Source organism: Salvelinus namaycush, chromosome 23 (assembly GCF_016432855.1).
Source record: "Salvelinus namaycush isolate Seneca chromosome 23, SaNama_1.0, whole genome shotgun sequence".
NCBI lineage: Eukaryota > Metazoa > Chordata > Actinopteri > Salmoniformes > Salmonidae > Salvelinus > Salvelinus namaycush.
Window position 1 is genome coordinate 32,245,451 of NC_052329.1, and position 20,363 is coordinate 32,265,813.

The 20,363-nt window shown below is 44.2% G+C and overlaps 1 protein-coding gene across 1 annotated transcript in view; it reads left to right on the top strand.

Moving 5' to 3' along the window:
- LOC120018327 (numb-like protein) overlaps positions 1-20,363 on the top strand; it is a 41,545-nt gene that overhangs the window by 6,534 nt on the left and 14,648 nt on the right. Inside the window, exons 2-4 of the mRNA XM_038961461.1 lie at positions 8,427-8,577; positions 13,306-13,380; positions 17,563-17,637. Of these exons, the coding sequence (XP_038817389.1) occupies positions 8,427-8,577; positions 13,306-13,380; positions 17,563-17,637 (301 nt within the window). The remainder of the gene's footprint in view (positions 1-8,426; positions 8,578-13,305; positions 13,381-17,562; positions 17,638-20,363) is intronic.

Sequence of the window (20,363 nt, forward strand, 5' to 3'; positions counted from 1 at the left end):
GGGTCGCTCAGTATTTACATTTAGTGTCCGAGAGGCCCCGGAAATTGGATCATCCTGACGCAGCACAGTGTGTATGTGATCTATTAATAAAATGTCTTTCTCCACATCAAATACACACACAAAAAATAGAATGCAGTTAACATCATAAAGACGGTTCCTGTTTTTACACAACAGACGTTTTTTTCCTCACCACTCCCTCAGTAAATTATTTTTGACATGGCCGGAGGAACGTTCCCGCAACGCTCGTCCAGTAGAACCTAATCATCAGCTGTCTCTCACAGTGTGGCGGCTGCTTACCCCTGACCACGGCTAGTTGGTCTATTTCTCATTTGCTTTGATAAACGTTTTCCCTGCTCCCTGCCCTGCGGTCAGGCTTTTCTAACTGTGGGAGACCATGATACTTTACCGAGATAACTATATTACCTCAGTAACGGTAATAAACTCAGTCAACTCTGTTGTTCGTCTATAGACTTACCGTTACTGAATGAACTAGACTGATGTTCTACTAACCTAGTGTGCATGTGGAGTGTTTTTTAAAATATTGTTTTATTTTTACCCCAATTTCGTGATTACAATCTTGTCTCATCGCTGCAACTCCCCAACGGGCTCGGGAGAGGCGAAGGTCGAGTCATCGGAACCCCCGAACCTTCTTAACACCTGCACCAATGTGTTGGAGGAAACACTGTTCAGCTGACTACCGGAGGCAGCCTGCAAGCACCCGGCCCGCCAGGAGGAGTCGCTAGAGCGCGATGAGCCAAGTAAAGCCTCCCCGGCCAAACCCTCCCCTAACCTGGACGATGCTGGGACAATTGTGCGCCGCCCTATGGGACTCCCGGTCACGGCCGTTAATGACACAGCCTGGGATCAAACCCCAAGTTGTATTGGCGTGACAACACCGCGGCGCGGTGCCTTGGACCGCCGTGCCACTCGAGAAGCCCTATATGGAGTGGTTTTGTTTCAAACACTGCTTCCAAAGTCTTGAACAGGAATACGCATTTTCCATAGACAAATTGAAATTCTGTTCCTCTCAAATGAATTTAGGATGGTTTATCTCTAAATTCACTATCTTTGTGTGTGTACTCTGATGTTCCACTGTGAGGGGCCTCAATGCTGTGTGTTTATGTGTGGTGGCCCAACTCTAATGTTTTACTGATGATTTTCCATGCTAGAGTCCATCCTAGTTTTATTAGCCTGTTTCACCACTATCTGTCTCTCGTTTTTCCTGTTTCCTATCCTCCCACTCCTCCTCTCTCTCACAATTCAATTTCAATTCAATTTCAATTTAAGGAGCTTTATTGGCATGGGAAACATATGTTTACATAGCCAAAGCAAGTGAAATGGATAATAAACAATACAAATGGTCTTTCTCTCTTTCTCCATATGTTTGCCATCGTCTACCTCCAACCACTAATACACACACAGACACACACACAGACACACACACACACACACCTCTTTCTCATCTTTGTTTTGTCATTCTCCCCGTTTGGTTTCTCTCATAACTGCATACTGCTCTTGTTTTTATATCTTTTTACTTCATTTTCTCTGACACACACACACACACGCACACACACACACACACACACACACACACACGCACACGCACACACACACACACACACACACACACACACACACACACACACACACACACACACACACACACACACACACACACACACACACACACACACTCCTGCCTGCTCTACTTCTCTGATTCCTGTTGTTAATATCGCAGAGGTTTATGTGCACTGTGACTGAGAGAGAAAAGAAAGCCCATGTAGCTGTAATCTCGTGCTCTGATTCCAGGCTTGTATATCTGTGGGTAGAGCAAGGTGAACGGAGGAGGAGGAGGTGATGGAGAGATGCAAAGGAGGAATATAGGTCAGACTGACAGAGAAGGAAATAGGGAGAAGGTTGATTAGATCACAGAGGAGAGAAAATCTTAGAAAAGTGTTGTGTCTTTGGCTATGCCAGATTAAGTGATATGACATGCTATTCTATAAAATCCTTTCTCTGTAATTAATATTACCTGATTGAGCTAACTAGAAAGTCGGGGCACCACGAAATAATATTTATAGAGCTGTTATCTTCCGAATAAACTCTTAAAGACCTAGTAATATTTTACATCAATAGCAGTCAATATTAATCGTCACCTTATTTCAGTCTCATCTGAAAGTTGTAAATTCTTGGTTATCTTCACGAACCCTGGCTAACAAGTTGAATCAGCAATACAAAATTGGGTTTAATTATTTATTTACTAAATATCTAACTAATCACACAGAATTACATATACACAGAATGAATCATACCTTGATTATAAATTATGTCATAAAGGAAAACGTCCCTAGCGGACGGAACAGATATGACAGCTGGTTACACAAAGAAAAGGGGGTTGGGTTTGAGTGAAAGACCGGGAAGACTGAAGAACAAAGGGAGAAGCGATGTCTCTATCGGGCCGTAGGCAGCTACTCTATCGTAAATACAGAATCTTATGTATTCTCAATTACCACCCATTTGGAAAAGGAAAATGCAATAAATATTTACTCTGAGCTGCGCTTCAACAGGTTGGTGGTAGATGGAAGGCCGTGTTGCCCAACAGAGTCCTTTGTCCTTTGAAGAGTGTCTCTGGTGGAAACGTTGTAGTGTCGTCGTTGTGTGGTTGACGGGATACTCTGTCCGTCCTTTCCTAGCCCACGTTTACAGTGGCCGCTGCTAACTCAACGGCTAGGAGGTATCACTTCTGTAGCGAATAAGAGTTCAAAGTTCATACCATTCACAACCAAAGCTCACTCTGAGGTTGGCTTCGTTCTGTAGTTATTATCAGAATCCTTCTGACATCGGACCGTAGTCCTAATGTACCCGGAACAGAAGGTTACATTTTCGTCAAGGGCTTATATAGTGGATGGAGAAGGGTGTGTTTCATAGTTTATAACCCATGTCTCTTCACAGGGGCGGGCCACTGATTGAGCAGAGCCCTAACCTTATGAAAACCCAAATCTTGCACAACAATTCCATGTGAATCTGATAACTATAATGTGTAGACTTTCCCAGATACAGTTTAGGTCGTCCTGTCATCAGTCATAATGTCTCAGATGACAACCGAACTAACATCATATTCATTAAGTACCAACGCATATTTTCAACTGGTTCTATTCCCGAAATATGGTTCCTTTCCCTCCACTTGTTTGATGTTCCCAGACTCTCTATTTTTAACAAAGGCTATTCAAGAGTCCCTCTGTAGAGTCAAGATAGAGGGAAGGGAGAAAGGTATTTATGGGGGGGGGGGGGGGGGCATAACCTTACCCACAGGCCAACATCATGACAAAAGGGTGTAAGAACAGAGGTATTCAACATGTCACGGTTTGTATAACAGATGCACAGAGAGATACAGGGCAAGAAAGGGAGACATTCAGAGAGCGAGAGAGAGAGAGAGAGAGATGTAGAGAGAGAGAGACAGGTTGCTTATGCACACTGTCACACAATAATACCCACCCCCTAAACCAGCCCAATCCCATGTTGCATGTGGAGACTGCCATACGGGGTGGTATGTTTCCCTACAGTGGGAGAGGACTGTCACTTTCTCAGCTCACGGCTGCAGCTTGTCTCTCTCTCTCTCTCTCTCTGCGTTCTCTCTCTCTCTCGTTCTCTCTCTATTTATGTATCTCTCTCTCTCTGCGTTCTCTCTCTCGTTCTCTCTCTATTTATGTATCTCTCTCTCTCGTTCTCTCTCTCGTTCTCTCGTTCTCTCTCTCTCTCTCTCTCTCGTTCTCTCTCTCTCTCTCGTCGTTTTCTCTCCCACCCATGGAGCAGGTCCACTTCTAAGAGAGACACTCTTAAAGGGACAGGCCACTGCTGCAACTCCCTCCTGCAGCCTCAGACACAGACACATGAGAGAGGAAGAGGAGATGGATTGAGAGAGGAGAGAGAGAGATAGAGAAGATACCACTAATACACACACACACCTTTTAGATAGAGAGAGCGAGAGAGATGGGTATCTGAGGGGGAGAGAGGATAGAGTCCTTGCGGCTGGTCTACAGACATTTATAGTTGCTGTTTTGTGTTGATAAGGATGACAATGAATAAAGCTAATACTATTTCTTGGATTTGAATGTATATCTGAAGCCCACAGTGCCTCACACTGTACAAGACAATACACCTTAAGATGCAGGGAGGGTTAGACTTGGCATTGGATGCTGACAGATGCAGCTTTCTCTTCGTACAGGTTTCTTGGCGCGTTACAATGCCTTTTCTAGCGCCGCTGTGGTTGTGTCTGCCAGCCAAACAGTGGGTTTTAGGGAGGAGTGTGTATGAAGGAGGAGTCTGTGAGTGAGGACTGGTATATGTGTTATTGGCTAGCTGTGTGGCGGCTCCTCCTGGTTGTTTTGATTGGCTGTGATTGGTGCCCTGACAGTTTGCCCTCAAGCTCGAGCTGTATGCTGTTCTAATGGTGCTGCTCTGGCTGAAGGGCGTACTCATCACACACACACACACACACACACACACACACACACACACACACACACACACACACACACACACACACACACACACACACACACACACACTCCTGCCGCCAGTGTAATATCAACATTGGGCTAACAAACATGACTCCCAAGCTATAACTCTTATATTGTCACTGTTTCATTCAAAGGTCTCCATTGCCAAACATGGAGTGCTGTGCAGAATGTTTACATTAGTCTCTTAAACTGTGCTGTGCAATATTTTAGTAGTGTTTAAACAACGTGTTTCCTGCCTGATTAGTTGTGAATGTGAATCTCAGAGAGGCAGAGAGGCATAGAGAGAGAGAGAGAGAGAGAGAGAGAGGCAAAGAGAGAGAGAGAGGCATAGAGAGAGAGAGAGAGAGGCAAAGAGAGAGGAGAGAGAGAGAGGCAAAGAGAGAGAGAGAGAGAGGCAAAGAGAGTCAGAAAGAGAGACATGAAGTAAGAAACGGGGTGAGGGAGGGAGCAAACCGGGAGGATGACTTCAGTCTACGGTAAACAAAATAAAGACTAGTCATTCCCCGACCAAACACACTTTCCCAGTACAATGTACTCCAGATGTCTTCAAATGAAAATATTGGGCGAGGTGCAACTATTTGTTCGTAGTTGAAACTTGGCATAGACCTATACTGTGTGTGTGTGTGTGTGTGTTTTTGGGGTGTTTTTCTATCCTCAAAAGGAATATTCAGGGGACATTTCGCCGAGCCCTACAATGAAAAAGGCTATTTTAGACTTAGGGGCTAGGGTTAGAAGTTAGGGTTAGGTTAGGGGTTTGGGGTTAGGTTAATGGTTAGGGTTAGGTTAAGGTTTATGGGTTAGGGAAAATAGGATTTTGAATGGAAATCAATTGTTTGGTCCCCACTAAGATAGTAAAACAAATATGTGTGTGTGTGTATGTATTTTTTGTGCAATTAATATGCATGTGTGTCTTATTTATGTGAGTGATTTGTAGACAGGGATACTCCCACTCTCTTTTCTCCCTCTTCTTTACTTTTTGTTGTTGTGCTGAACTGTGAACTCCAGCTGGTTCTCATTGCAGGAAGGCGTTGAATGAGACTTGGGCCTGAGTGCACGTCTGTGTCTGTGTCAGTGTCAGTGTCTGTCTGTACTCAGCCGTGGAGATGCATGTTTTGTAAAGCTACAGTGGTCTAGGATTATGAGAAGTTAGACGGTAAATGTGAGAGGTTGAGGTGTAAAAGTGGATGAAGTGTTGTCAACGTTTCCTTCACTGCACTCTGGCTGTAGTTTGGTATGGCAGTGCCAGTGTGCCGCCCTCTGAATGCTGGGTCTGTACTGACTGGGGTGAGTGGCAGGGCGCTGGGTGTAGGGGGTTGATACCCTGGCAGAGAGAAGCAAGCAGCAACACTGTGACCTCAATCAGATGAGATTGAGATGTCAAAGTCTCCTCCCTCCCTCCTCCCTCTTCATCTTTTCTTCCACTTCTCTTTTCCTCTCCTTTTCTGACACTTTCCCTCCCACTCTCTCATTCCCCTCCTTCTCTGTTACCGTTTCTCCCTTTATCTATTTCTCTCTCTCTCCATACTTCTCGTTTCCCTCCCCTCTGTCCCTCTGCGGCCTCCTTGGCAGGAGCTCAGCCGTTAGGTCACATGACCTCATAGCAAGTCGATTAGATCAGCCCTGAAACTGGAGCACAACACTCAGAGCCTTGGCCCCTCCCTGGGCCCTCCCTGGGCTGGACTGGTCCCCCATGTCCCAGGGCCTGTGGCAGGGTGCTAAGCCCACTCCACTGCTCCTTCCCTGGGTGGCCATCTGACGCCAGCCACCCCCCTGCACCTGCTCCAGAGGGGGCGCCGGCCAGGTGCCACGCTGCCGGCATGCTGCCCAGAAACACCCCTCCCTCCCGGGCCTCTGAGGGACATGCCACTCTTGGCAGAGGCCACATGCCAGCCATGCCAGCGATGAGTAAACACACTTTGAGTGTACCCCGTAAACAGATCCCAATGTGCGTGTACACACACCCGATTTTACACACACTTTCACTTCAGCCGTGCCATGCCTCACACCTGCTACCCATCCCGTAAGGTGATAGAGCTGTGTGTACGTGTGTGTCCCAGACTTATCTAATAGTAGTGTGTTTGAGTCAGTATATAAACCTTGGCCTGTGTGTTTTAAGGGAGGAGAACAGTTCTACAGGGCTGACAGATTGCTTTGGAAGAGCTTTATCTAGATCAGCTGATTATACTTTCTGATCAAACTTTTGGGAACACTTCAACACCCCAACTAGACAAATACTTAGTAAAAGCCAGGAGAAAGGAATGCCGAAGCTTGGGGCGTGATCGCTGAGATGCCCAAGATAGTAAGATCATTTGTCTGTTCCGCTTTAAACGGGCCGTGCGATATTCTGAGATGTTTCTCTTTCTCTGGTTCAGTGTTCAGACTTGTACAGCGAGAAACTGACTCCCACAAAAAATAACTCATTAGCATTTTTTAACAGGACTTGTTTTGATAGTGTCATGTTTCATTATGAAGACGTTGAAATTACCAATGCAAAACAGGTATTCCGGCTGAATGACCTAATTGTGTGTGTGTGTGTGTGTGTGTGTGTGTGTGTGTGTGTGTGTGTGTGTGTGTGTGTGTGTGTGTGTGTGTGTGTGTGTGTGTGTGTGTGTGTGTTTTACATCCGGCAATAATTCCAATGTTCAAAGCCCACAGGTTGAAAGGACCGTCTGGGGTTTGTGGACTAATCTACCTGTAAGCCTTTTGACTCTAAACATTGATGGAGATGTGATTAAACACATCTAATCGAGAGAATTCTGTATAGATATTTAATGATGATAATATGGATTCAATTACTAGGTTGTGGTAGGTGTGTAAAACACTACTGTCATTCATTTCAAATCATCAAATCAAATTCTATTGGTCACATACACATAGTTAGCAGCAAAATGAGTGTAGTGAAATGCTTGTGCTTCTAGTTCCGACAGTGCAGTAATATCTAACAAGTAATCTAACAATTCCCCTACAACTACCTAATACACACAAATCTAAAGGGGTGAATGAGAATATGTACATATAAGTATATGGATGAGCGATGGCCGAGCGGCATAGGCAAGGTGCAATAGATGGTATAAAATACAGTATAAACATGTGATATGAGTATTGTAAGGTATGTAAACATTATTAAGTGGCATTGTTTAAAGTGACTAGTGGTCCATTTATTAAAGTGTCCAGTGATTGGGTCTCAATGTAGGCAGCAGCCTCTCTGAATTAGTGATTTCTGTTTAGCAGTCTGATGGCCTTGAGATAGAAGCTGTTTCTCAGTCTCTCGGTCCTAATTTTGATGCAGCTGTACTGACCTCGCCTTCTGGATGATAGCAGAATGACTAGGCAGTGGCTCGGGTGGTTGTTGTCCTTGATGATCTTTTTGGCCTTCCTGTGACATCGGGTGCTGTAGGTGTCATGGAGGGCAGGTAGTTTGCCCCCGGTGATGCGTTGTGCAGACCGCACCACCCTCCGGAGGGCCTTGCGGTTGAGGGCGGTGCAGTTGCCGTACCAAGCTGTAATACAGCCCGACAGGATGCTCTCGATTGTGCATCTGTAAAAGTTTGTCAATGTTTTGGGTGACAAGCCGAATTTCTTCAGCCTCCTGAGGTTGAAGAGGCGCTGTTGCGCCTTCTTCACCACACTGTCTGCGTGGGTGGACCATTTCAGTTTGTCTATGATGTGTACGCCAAGGAACTTAAAATGTTCCACGTGTTACAGTGTTGTCTACACTTGATTTCCATAAAATGGGGTTTGCCCCTCTGGGCCACCATAGTTGTCTCTCTCGCTTTCAGAGCAGAGGTGCCATTTCTTGTCATTGTCGTTTCACCTCTATGATAACACCCTCCCGCCCCTTCGCTGTCACGAGTGCACACTTAACACATACTGACCTCGCCCCCCTGTGTGTCTTTGTCTCCATAGCAACAGGGAGCCCCAGACCCCGGAGATGAATAAGCTGCGTCAGAGCCTGCGCAGGAAGAAGCCCACCTACGTGCCGGAGGCCAGTAGACCCCACCAGTGGCAGGCAGACGAGGAGGCCGTACGCAAGGGCAAATGCAACTTCCCTGTCAGGGTAAGACTGAGACCCCTATCCTGGGACCTGGTCTTAAGCTGACTCTTAACTAATCCTCAACCTAACTCTTATCACTCTTAATCTTTTGGTTCAAAATATTGAGGTATAAGATTCAATTGGCATACTATCTGGGACAGCAGGGAAGGAAGTTGTATTTCGTCTAACAAAATCACACCTAACTCTAGCCTTAGCTCTAACTTAGTTCAGACTTTTACTCTTATCCTAACTCTTATCCAGACCATGAGAAACAATATTCTCTTGTCTGATGAAACCAAGTTGAACCATTTGGTCTGAATGCCATACGTCATGTCTGGAGGAAACCTGGCACCATCCCTATGGTGAAGCATGGTGGTGGCAGTATCATGCTGTGGGGATGTTTTTCAGTGGCAGGGACTGGGAGACTACTTAGGATTGAGGCAAAGATGAACGGAGCAAAGTACAGAGAGATCCTTGATGAAAACCTCATCCATAGTGCTCAGGACCTCAGACTGGAGTGAAGGTTCACCTTCCTACAGGACAACGGCCCTAAGCACACAGCCAAGACAACTCAGGAGTGGCTTCGGGACAAGTCTCTGAATGTCCTTGAGTGGATCTGCAGAGAAGCATAGGAGAAACTCCCCAACTCTGCCAAGCTTGTATCGTCATACCCAAGAAGACTTGATGCTGTAATCGCTGCCAAAGGTGCTTCAACAAAGTACTGAGTAAAGGGTCTGGCAAAAAAAATGTAAGAACCTGTTTTTCTTTGTCATTATGGGGTATTGTGTGTAGATTGATGAGGGGGAAAAACTATTTAATCCATTTTAGAATGAGGCTGTAACGTAACAAAATGTGGAAAAACTCAAGGGGTGTGAATACTTTCCGAAGCCCATTGGAGATATACCCTTCAGTTTCTCCAGGACCTGTGACTTTCTTTGGGACCTTCATCCATAGACAGGGTTGAGCAGATTTCACAGGTCTCTGAATCTGAGGTTAGGAAACATAGAAATTAGGACTTGTTTCATTATTCTCAAGTGTTATAGCATTTGATATTTCGTTGCAATTGTGTTTTTGTATTGTCATAGTTCTCTCTTTGGGACTGGAAATCTGTTCATTAGCTAACGAGTTTAGCTACTAGCTAGGTAGCTAACGTTGTTGTTTTTAGCAGATCAAGCTAACGTTTGTGACATAAAAAATATATATATTGGATGTCTGTCTATCCTATTTATATGTAGCAAGCTAGCTAGCTGACGTTACCTGGAATAGATGGTTAACTTGATAAACAACTTGCCTGTGTGCTGCACATAATCCCAGTGCCACCACCTCCTGCTGCTAGCATTACTATCCATGCAGGAAATGCAGCCCGCTGCGATGCTTCTTTGGGAAATCTATAAACATTAATTAAAAAAAATAGATGAAACCATGGTTGCCAGGACCATCCCACGTGCAAATACTATGGTCAAAATCAGATTACATTTTTTTAGGTAAACAAAGATTTTTGAGTGTAATTCCTTTTTAATTGTGCATCTAGCAAGAGAGGAATGTGATGGCACAGAATTTCTAAACCCAGAGGCGCAACTTCGTAAGACTTACAGGAACGCTTGCGAAATAGGTCAAACAGACCAGGCCAAAGTTTGGGGTTTGAGAAATAAATGAGAGAAGTGCTTCCTTAGTTGTTCATTTTCTCAACATCTAAAGGCACAACCGAGATTCGAGACAATGTCTTAAGTAGTTGAACATGTTATTACTCCAACCTCGTGACTGACAAACTGACACGTTTTCAAACTACTTTATATCAAATGAGTGCCTTCCATTTCACGGCCTGCACATGCGCAGTTCGGCGTGAGACAACCGTTTGACCCGATGATCTGTTTCTATGCAAGAGAGAGCTTAGCTAGCCATTGTCGCCATGACATCACCTACAAGTGTGATCAGGGAGTTCTATTGGAAAAGCCGTATCTTCATTCTGTACTCTCTCATCCAGGTGAAGCTGGTTGAGAGAATGCCAAGATTGTGCAAAGCTGTCATCAAGGCAAAGGGTGGCTACTTTGAAGAATCTTAAATCTAAAATATATTTTGATTTGTCTAACACTTTTTCGGTTATTACATGATTCCATATGTGTTATTTCATAGTTTTGATGTCTTCACTATTATTCTACAATGTAGAAAATAGTAAAAATAAAGAAAAACCCTTGAATGAGTAGGTGTGTCCAAACTTTTGACTGGTACTGTGGTTCTGTCAGGTAAGCCTACTTTGCAGTTAACATTTAATTGAGAAGGTTATTGGGGAGTCTTTCTGTCTACCCACAAGATGGTTATCATTAGCATCGCTAACTGGCTACATGGAATGATAAACAAACACGCACACAAAACAGACAGTTGGTAAATATTGCTGGAAATTAATTGGCAGATATTAGGGTGGGAAAATGTAAATGTGGCTTTGATTGGATAGTAGCCGGGAGCTTTATGTTTATGACTGTTTGTAATGGAACAAATGAAAAAATGCAGGTACTTTCATAATTGCTTGGCGAGCTTCTGTTAGCTCGCGGTCTACCCCTGAATTATACTAAGTTCACTAGCTTAGCTAGCTAGCTGTTTACAGCCGTGACGGAACAGCTGTTGTTTACAAACGCATCGGAAGTTCTTTGGGGTCCTCCTCAAAAAGCTGTAAAAAGGTCTATACAAATTCAAGTTCATTGGTCGCGTACGCAGCGAAATGTTTATAGAACTAGGAACAAGGCGACCATGTCTGTCGGTGCCATCTTGCTACAAGAGCATAGCAGCAGTTGTTTGGAGCACATAGCAGCAGTGTTTGGAGGCAGGCCAAATTCTACACAAGGTGTCTCTTTCTGTTTCTCTCTCTCTTTCTCGCTCCCTTTATTTCTCTCTCTATCTCCCTCTCTCCAATGTTCCCTCTAAACTGCGCGTGGGTACGCAGCTCCCCTGGACTGCTGCACAGAATAAATATCAGCCTGCGCAGAGAAGCAGAAGATTGAACTTCACTCAGCTTTCTAGAGTTTTTCTAGAGTTAACACTATCAACGGTTCCCTTTACTGTGGGAATTGTGATCGAATCAACAAAATATTAGCCACTTTCAAAGCAACATACCGAAACAAAACGAACTATGCAAGACAAAATTAACTATATAAGATATTTTGTTGTAGTCAGAACACATCAGAGTAGGATTCTATTGCAATGACACCACTACTCAGCCCGTGCTCTACACAGACCGGTGCGCCATAACCAATCATAGCTGCAGTAGGCCTACTGTATATGCAAATAGACCATTGCCATATATGGATCTGTGCCATTCACTTTGAACTGGACTGTGTTTACAGCATCAGCGGTTGTGGGTAGATGCGCTTGTTTTGAGATCAAAGTGAGAGCTACATGTAGCGACGTGTGTACATTTGTTCTTATCCTTATCCTAACTAGTTAGTGAGTTATTACCCCAGTTATAGATCCCTTGTAGTCAGCAATGGGGGAGTGATTGCTTCCTACAAGAACACAAAACGTGTGTATTTCTAGACATCTTTGAAAAGTGAGATAGGTAAAGAGCTTTTTTGTTGTTTAAAAAGGCAATGTTGTATTTTGAGAAAGCTTATTCAAGCCTAAGTAGCCAATAGGCAGAGGGTAGCATAATTTGTCTAATTCTCTGTAATAATGGTATGGGAATAATGCTGCATTTATTTTGTAAAGTGGTTTCTTGCATCAAACAACATGTTCAGTCACCTCCTTGTCTGAAGGACACATGGATAAACAGGTTAATGTCAAGCCCTGTAGGTTTTTTTCAAAAGTCTCATGGAATGTAGGCCTACATTGAACACCACACATTGGCTGCCACTGTAGACTGAATGATAGAACAGCTATTTCTATGTTAAAATGTTATTGGATGCGTTTTCTCCATTGTTAGGCCTACATTATGATCAAATAGCCACAGAAGCCTACTTGACCACTGTTAAAACTAACTTAAAGTGGGTACAGCCTCAGTTTTCACAGCAAAAGCACGCCGGAAGTTGCACAAAGTTGCACAATGTTCAAGTTTGAGCTCAGCAGACCTGAAATCTGCTCAGTGATGAAACAATTTTGAGAGAACATTGCCTATCTCTCTCTCTCTCTCTCTCTCTCTCTCTCTCTCTCTCGCTCTCTCATTTTCTCTGTCCACCTTCACTCAGCCACACAACTCTAAATGGGGTAAATAAAGTGACTCATGCTTTCAAAAGGCCTCTGTGGAAAGATAGTATCCAACTACTGTATTTGAGGCAGCTTTTCTGTATGTTTTTCACTCTGCTGGCTTGGCTCAGAGGAATGGGTTTGTATTTTACAAAAAAAAGCTCTTTCAACCTAATTGTCTCCAAGGGCCTCCGATGCGCCACAGGGAACTCGGTGGGACAGGAAATCTAATCCCGTAAAAGGTCTCTTATCCTCCCTCATTCATCCTCATTATTAGCAACTAACACAGTCTGGTGGCTCACTTTGGAATGGAAGGACTTGCACTATTTTGTGATAATGTGACTGCAGAGGATATTAAATAGATTACATAGGGTACTTGGGCATATTTGTGTGTTCATGCAGTTTGTATGAATCTTCATAATAGCCTTTGCATCTCCCTCTGTCTTAATGTATCTCACATTTTCTCTCTCTTTCTGTTGTTGTTTCTGTCTCTCCATCTCTCTCTCGTTGTTTCTATCTCTCTTTATCTCTCACTCTCTCTCTCTCTCTTTCTCTCTCTCGCTCCATCTCTATCTGTAGTACCTGGGTCTGGTGGAGGTGGAGGAATCCAGAGGGATGCATGTGTGTGAGGAGGCTGTCAAAAAGCTCAAAATTGTAAGTATCCCTCCACTCTAACCCCCTGCAGGTACCTCTGTTGTATTTCTGTTTACGTAAGCAGCCATGTTTTGTTGTATAGGCAGGTATTCTTATCCTGGTGGAGTTATCAACTCATTATAAGATATCCTGCACCGTGCACGTATGCAGTAGTTCAACACACACATGCACGCAAGCACTCACACTCAATCACACGCGCACGCATGCGCACACACACACACACACGCACCGATACCACTGCAGTGTCTTGCTCCCTCTCGAGATTTTTTCAGCTTTTTTCACCTGTTTTGATTTTTTCCTGCCAATTCCCTTTTTTCTCCTTACTCACCTCTTACCTCTTATCCCCAGATCCATATCTCCTCTCCTCTTCTGCCCTACGTCTATTTTGCCTTTAAGCTCAGCCCAATCCCACCCCAAGCATCTGCATTTAATTCCTAATCTAAGCCCCTTGCAGCCTTCCCCTGGTGGGGCTGAGCCCTCCTTAGTCTCAGACCTGACCATCCCCGTACCACAGCTTTAGAACAGCCGCCCGCCACTCGGCCCTCTGGGAAGGCACAGAACAGGCCGGGTCACACAAGCACAAGCTGCGACCATAGCATGTGCTGCTGCCCGGGCCAGTGTTGCAGAGAAGCCTGGTATACTAGACAGGGTCTTGGGGATAGGGTGGCATGCAGTCAGAGTGGGGTCAGGAAGGAGGGGACACCCCCCTGTCAGCTCCCAGGCTCTCCCGACCTCGGTGCTCTGTCTGTGGGGAAGGAGTTGGGAGAGCAGGCCTAGACCCATGGAGAAGCCTGGCCGGCTCCGGTGTTTCACTGTCTTGTTTGTTTTCCCAGCCTGACCCTTTTTTTCTCATCGTCTTTCATGGGCTTTGTCCACTGCTCAGCAGGGTAGTTGTGTGTGTGTGTGTGTGTGTGTGTGTGTGTGTGTGTGTGTGTGTGTGTGTGTGTGTGTGTGTGTGTGTGTGTGTGTGTGTGTGTGTGTGTGTGTGTGTGTGTGTGTGTGTGTGTGTGTGTGTGTTGTGTGTGTGTGTGCATTCTAGCGTGTGTGTATCTCTTCTATCCTTAAGCCTTCATCAGCAAGTCTGCTGCACCCCTGTCGTCTCCTTTGTCACTTTTTTTTTTACCTATCCACACACTCAGTTCTCTCTCCCTCTCTTTCTCTTTCTCTCTCCATTCTGCAGTATAGTGATTGGCTGTAATTCCGGCTGGTAGTCAGGGAGCAACTCTTAGCTTCTCTCAGAGGCTCTCCTCCTCTTCCTCTCCCGCTATCTCTCCATCGCTTTACCTTATTTTTCACACGATTCTCTATCTTTTACATCGTCCTCCTTCTCCTCTCCTCTAGTTCAGCTCTCTCACTGCCTCAACTCTCTTCCTTCCCCTCTCCTTTACTCTGCCCTCGCGCTTTCTCTCTGGGATTATGCAAAATACTGACGCTTCATCGGTTTGCCACGCTTTTCAAAGTCATTTCCTGCAGCGCTCTCCGTCTCCCTCATCTCGCTCTTTCTCTCTCTCTCTCTCTCTCTCGCACGCACACACACGCACGCACGCACACACACACAGACACACACACACACACACACACACACACACACACACACACACACACACACACACACACACACACACACACACACACACACACACACACACACACACACACACACACACACACACACACACACACACACATCTCAGCCACTCAGTAGGAGTGCAGGAGCACTGCTCTCCCAGCTATCCTCATATTTTGATGGTATTTTTAGCCTGGCCTTGTTCTGGTGCCCCCTGCTGAATAGATAGAGAGGCTTGTGAAGTGAGACAGCCAGCTGGCTCCCCTCAGTAGGATACCCTCATCTATTTCTCTTTATCTACTGCCTCCTACAGAGAAACAGAACAACTGGGACATGCATTCCACTATTGCCATTTGAGGACAATGAAAACCCTTAGATCTACTATACAGCCATATGTTTTAGGCCTCTGGTGATCTGACTGCACCGGTCCTGCAGCATCAGTCAGATAAGTTCACAATTGATGATGCCAGGCCAGAGTGATAGATTGGCCCTGTGGTGTGAGTGTGTTTCGATGAGAGTGGAAGCCCCTTGGTGCTCTCTCTCTCTCTCTCTCTCTCTCTCTCTCTCTCTCTCTCTCTCTCTCTCTCTCTCTCTCTCTCTCTCTCTCTCTCAATCCCTGCCTTCCAATTAAATTAAATTTGAATGACTTTATTGTCATGATGTAACAATGTACATATTGCCAAAGCGTACTTTGGAAATTAAGTGATTCATTAATTTATAATATTAACATAATCAAAATAATAGTAATCAAGATTGTCAACGGGACAATCAGTAACAACAATAAATGGCATAGAGGACATGTGCAGGTTGGTTGGTCTGTCAGACACTGTGCCTCATCTTATGGCAGGCAGCAATGTAGTGCGCTGTAAACCCACAGTTCTCTGTGTCCTCGCCCAACCGGACAGGTAGACTATTTTCATCATCAGAGAGGTCTTTGAAACCTTTAATAAGGGTTTCAAATTTGGTTAAATGACACTCTAATTGTTTTATACTGTATTTTGTACATTTTGTCAGGAAATGCCGCTCTGTCTCGAGTTCTGCTGGGGTGCAGTGGTTGCACAGCTTTCCTCTACAGGGAGCCAGGTTTTCCTGTGTCTACCCTCCTCAATGGCAAGGCAGTGCTTACTAAGCCTGTACTTTGTCAAGGTTTTTCTATGGTTTTGATCAGTAACCATGGCCAAATAGTTTGTCATGGTGTACTATTGATTTAGGGTCAGATAGCACAGCATTTTGCTTTGTGCTTGTGTTTCCCAATAGGTCATGTAGTCTTGTTTAGACTGTGTTGTAATTTGGTTTATTCTGATTGATTGGATGTTCTGGTCCTGGGGCGTCAGTGTGTTAGTAGAACAGGTTTGTGAACTCAGCCCCAGGACTCTTGGCATTGCAGAGCCTGGTAATAATATGCGAGTGGGTCACTGTATTTTAGATGTTTCCAAAACGTAATTGCTATTTGTTTAGTTTTTATTATTAGTGGATATTGGCCTGATTCTGCCCTGCATGCGTTGTTTGTAGTTTTCCTCTGGACATGTAAGATAATATTACAGAACTCTGCATGCAGTGTTTGTTCCATTGGGTGAAATCTTGTTTTGCAAGTGAACCCCACACCTCGCTGCCATTAAGTGCAATGAGACATTCAATTCGTTTTAGACTAATTTGAATAGGTATTTCAATTTCAATTTGTTTTTTTAATGGCGTAGAATGCCCTGTGTACTTTCTCTCTCAGTTCATTTACTGTCTCATGTAGGTGTCCAGTTGAGCTTATTTTTAAACCTAAGTAATTGTAGTGTGTGCAGTACTCTGTATTTTCTACCAATTGAAAACTTTGGTCTAATTCCCTGAGATCTGGATCTTCTCTGGAAAATAATTATTTGTGTTTTTTGGGGTTAACTGCCAGGGCCCAGGTCTGGCAGTACTGCTCTAGCAGGTCCAGGCTCTGCTGTAGGTCATGTGCTGTGGGTGACAGAAGCCACAGGTCATCTGCGAATAGCAGGCATTTAACCTCTGAATTGTGGAGACTTAGACCAGAGGCTGGTCTAAGTCTATTAAGTCTATTATTTTTCTATAATATTGGCCAATTCTTTGATGTAAATATTGAGGAATGCGGGGCTGACATTGCAACCCTGTTGAAGGCCTCGTACCTGGTTAAAGAATTTTATTTTTTTCTTGCTCATTTTGATAATACTCGTATTGCCATTGAATTGTGTTATATGTTACCCCCTATACCACTTTCATTAACTTTTTGAACAGTCCTGTATGCCAAAATAGAATCAAATGCTTTTTGGAAGTCAATAAAGCAAGCATACATTTTGGTCTTATTGTGGTGGACATGTTTATCTATCAGAGTGTGTAGGGTGGAAATATGATCAGTTTTGCGATGTTTGGTATAAATCCAATTATTGAGGAAGTTTAGAACTCTTACATTTATAATACTGCAGAAAACCTCTCTCTCTCTTTTCCTCTCTTTTCTCTCTCTCACTCACTCTCTCTCTTTCTCTCTCTCTCTCTTTCCCTCTCTCTCTCACCCCTCCTCTCTCTCTCTCTCTCTCTCTCTCTCTCTCTCTCTCTCTCTCTCTCTCTCTCTCTCTCTCTCCCCCTATCTCGGTCTCTCTCCACAGAGTGGCAAGAAGACAGTGAAAGCAGTGCTGTGGGTTTCAGCAGACGGTCTCAGAGTGGTGGATGACAAAACCAAGGTAAGAGTGTGCCTGCAGGGCTGTTTGCATAAAAGTGTGTGCTAATCATACATACAAACACACAAAGTCTGCTTCCAGATGTAAACAGTGACTAAACATGAAACAGCAGCCTGGGACCATAGATACCCCTGCTGGTGGTCTCTATCTCAGTAAGTCCAGAGTTCGTATGACAGAGCAAGTGTACAGATGTAGGATCATCATTTGATCACTCTGATGCAGGATAACTTTCCTGCAATGCTGGACATTTGAAATGTATAGTGTATTTGATATTTAAAAAGGCTTCTGAAGTTTGTAATTTCCACATGGAAATCTTTCAACCCCTACAAACGTTTCCATAATTATAATCCACATAATAATTCCCATTTCTGTTTGCTGCAGGATAATTTTTATTCTGTAGCAAACTGCCTCAAATTAAGATCCTACATCTCTAGTAGGTAAAGTGTGTTGGAAAGACAAAGAGAGAAAACTGCTCAGCAGGCGAGAAGCTGGCACTCCCCCTCTACCCTCCCCCTACTCCCCCGTTCATCTTTTACTCTCCCCCTCTACCCTCCCCCTACTCCCCCGTTCGTTTTTTACTCTCCCCCCTATACCCTCCACCTTCACCACCCTTTCGGCTGCTACTCTCCCCCCTCTCCTTACCCACACTGCAGGTCTCTCTACCCCAGCACTTTCCCAGGTCACCTGCCATTCTCAGTCTGGGCTTGATGATGTCACTCTTCAGAATCAGAGCACAAGGACCGTACCTCGTGCCTGTCCCGATGACTGTGTTTATCATCGCTGGCCAGATTTACTTTAGGCCGGACTGCTGAGTTTTCACACTTGACATTTCAAATTTTAATATATTGACAGCATGACTTGAACTTCACATCAAATTCGTACTTCGGCCTCAGACAGAGCCTGACTGCAAATTCCAGTTCTGTTCTTCCTCCTTCTCTCACACAGTGTTTACTTGTGTACTCTCCCTCATGGATTTAAAAGGAATGGATTGGGGCAAGGAACTTCCTCCAGCCAACGTTTTCACCAGTCCGATGCTTTTATATACTTGGATGTCAAAGGAGGCTTTGTGTAGGGGAGGGAGACACAGTACACACACACACACATAACATTTGATTTGACACACACACAAAGAAACACACATGCACACCTCAGTACAGGACTGTCTGGCCGCCAGGGGCCCCTATTGCGAGTGCAATTACCCACGTTTCTTGTCAGGCCAGAGAAAAGAAAGGGGGGGAGAAACAGTCCCACTAAGCAGTCTTTTTTGTTTCCTGTGTGGCAGTAGACAAATGGACCCCCCATCCCCCCTCAGCATACCTCTACCTCCCCTCTTTATTGTAATCCCCTACCTCACTGAGTCAGCACAGTCTCCTAAAGACCCCTCCCCACCCTCTCCTCCCTCCCTCTCCCGGTCCACTTAAAGTCAGCGTCAAAGAACACCACCGCCACAGAGAAAGAAAGCCCCCTCTCCCTCCGCCTCTGTATCTGACCCATGTGACATGACTCAGCACTCTGCCCACTTTCAGTTTTTCAGTGACATGCCTATGAGTGATCCCCCACAAGCCCACACATACCCCTTGCTATCCCCCTCACCTCCACCCACCCAGAGGAAACCCAGTCCAGCGCGCGCACACACATAACCAGACGTTCACTTCCACCACCAGCCTTTCTTCATCTACTAATTGGCTCTGAATGAATAGACTGTTATTTATTCCTTGCCCGCTTCATTCATCCCTCTCTTCCTATTCCCAGATGAAGAGTGGAAGGAAGTCCCTAGATGAGTGTGAGCCCCATTTCCCTTTCATCTCTTGTTTCCCACTCATTCCACTCTGACTCAGAGGGTGTCGGGAGCCCAGGGGCCACTAGTGGCATGGGGCGGGGGGTGGGGTGTAACAGAGGGGGCCCCTTCCTCACCCGATAGTTCCCTATGGTCACCAGCCGAAACTCCTGAATGAGCCTGATACAGATTCTGGAACAAGAGAAAAACAAAGTGTTTATATCATCATGTCTTACATCATGTTTTACATCATATTTTACATCATATTTTACATCATGTTTGCATCATGTTTTACATCATATTTTATATCATGTTTTACATCATGTTTACATCATGTTTTATATCATGTTTGCATCATGTTTTACATCATGTTTTATATCATGTTTGCATCATGTTTGCATCATGTTTTATATCATGTTTGCATCATGTTTGCATCATGTTTTATATCATGTTTTGCATCATGTTTTACATCATGTTTTATATCATGTTTGCATCATGTTTTACATCATGTTTTATATCATGTTTGCATCATGTTTGCATCATGTTTTATATCATGTTTTGCATCATGTTTTACATCATGTTTTGCATCATGTTTGCATCATGTTTTATATCATGTTTTGCATCATGTTTTACATCATGTTTTGCATCATGTTTTACATCATGTTTTATATCATGTTTGCATCATGTTTTATATCATGTTTTACATCATGTTTTATATCATGTTTTATATCATGTTTTATATCATGTTTGCATCATGTTTTATATCATGTTTTACATCATGTTTTACATCATGTTTTATATCATGTTTTATATCATGTTTTGCATCATGTTTTACATCATGTTTTGCATCATGTTTTACATCATGTTTTACATCATGTTTTATATCATGTTTTGCATCATGTTTTACATCATGTTTTATATCATGTTTTATATCATGTTTTGCATCATGTTT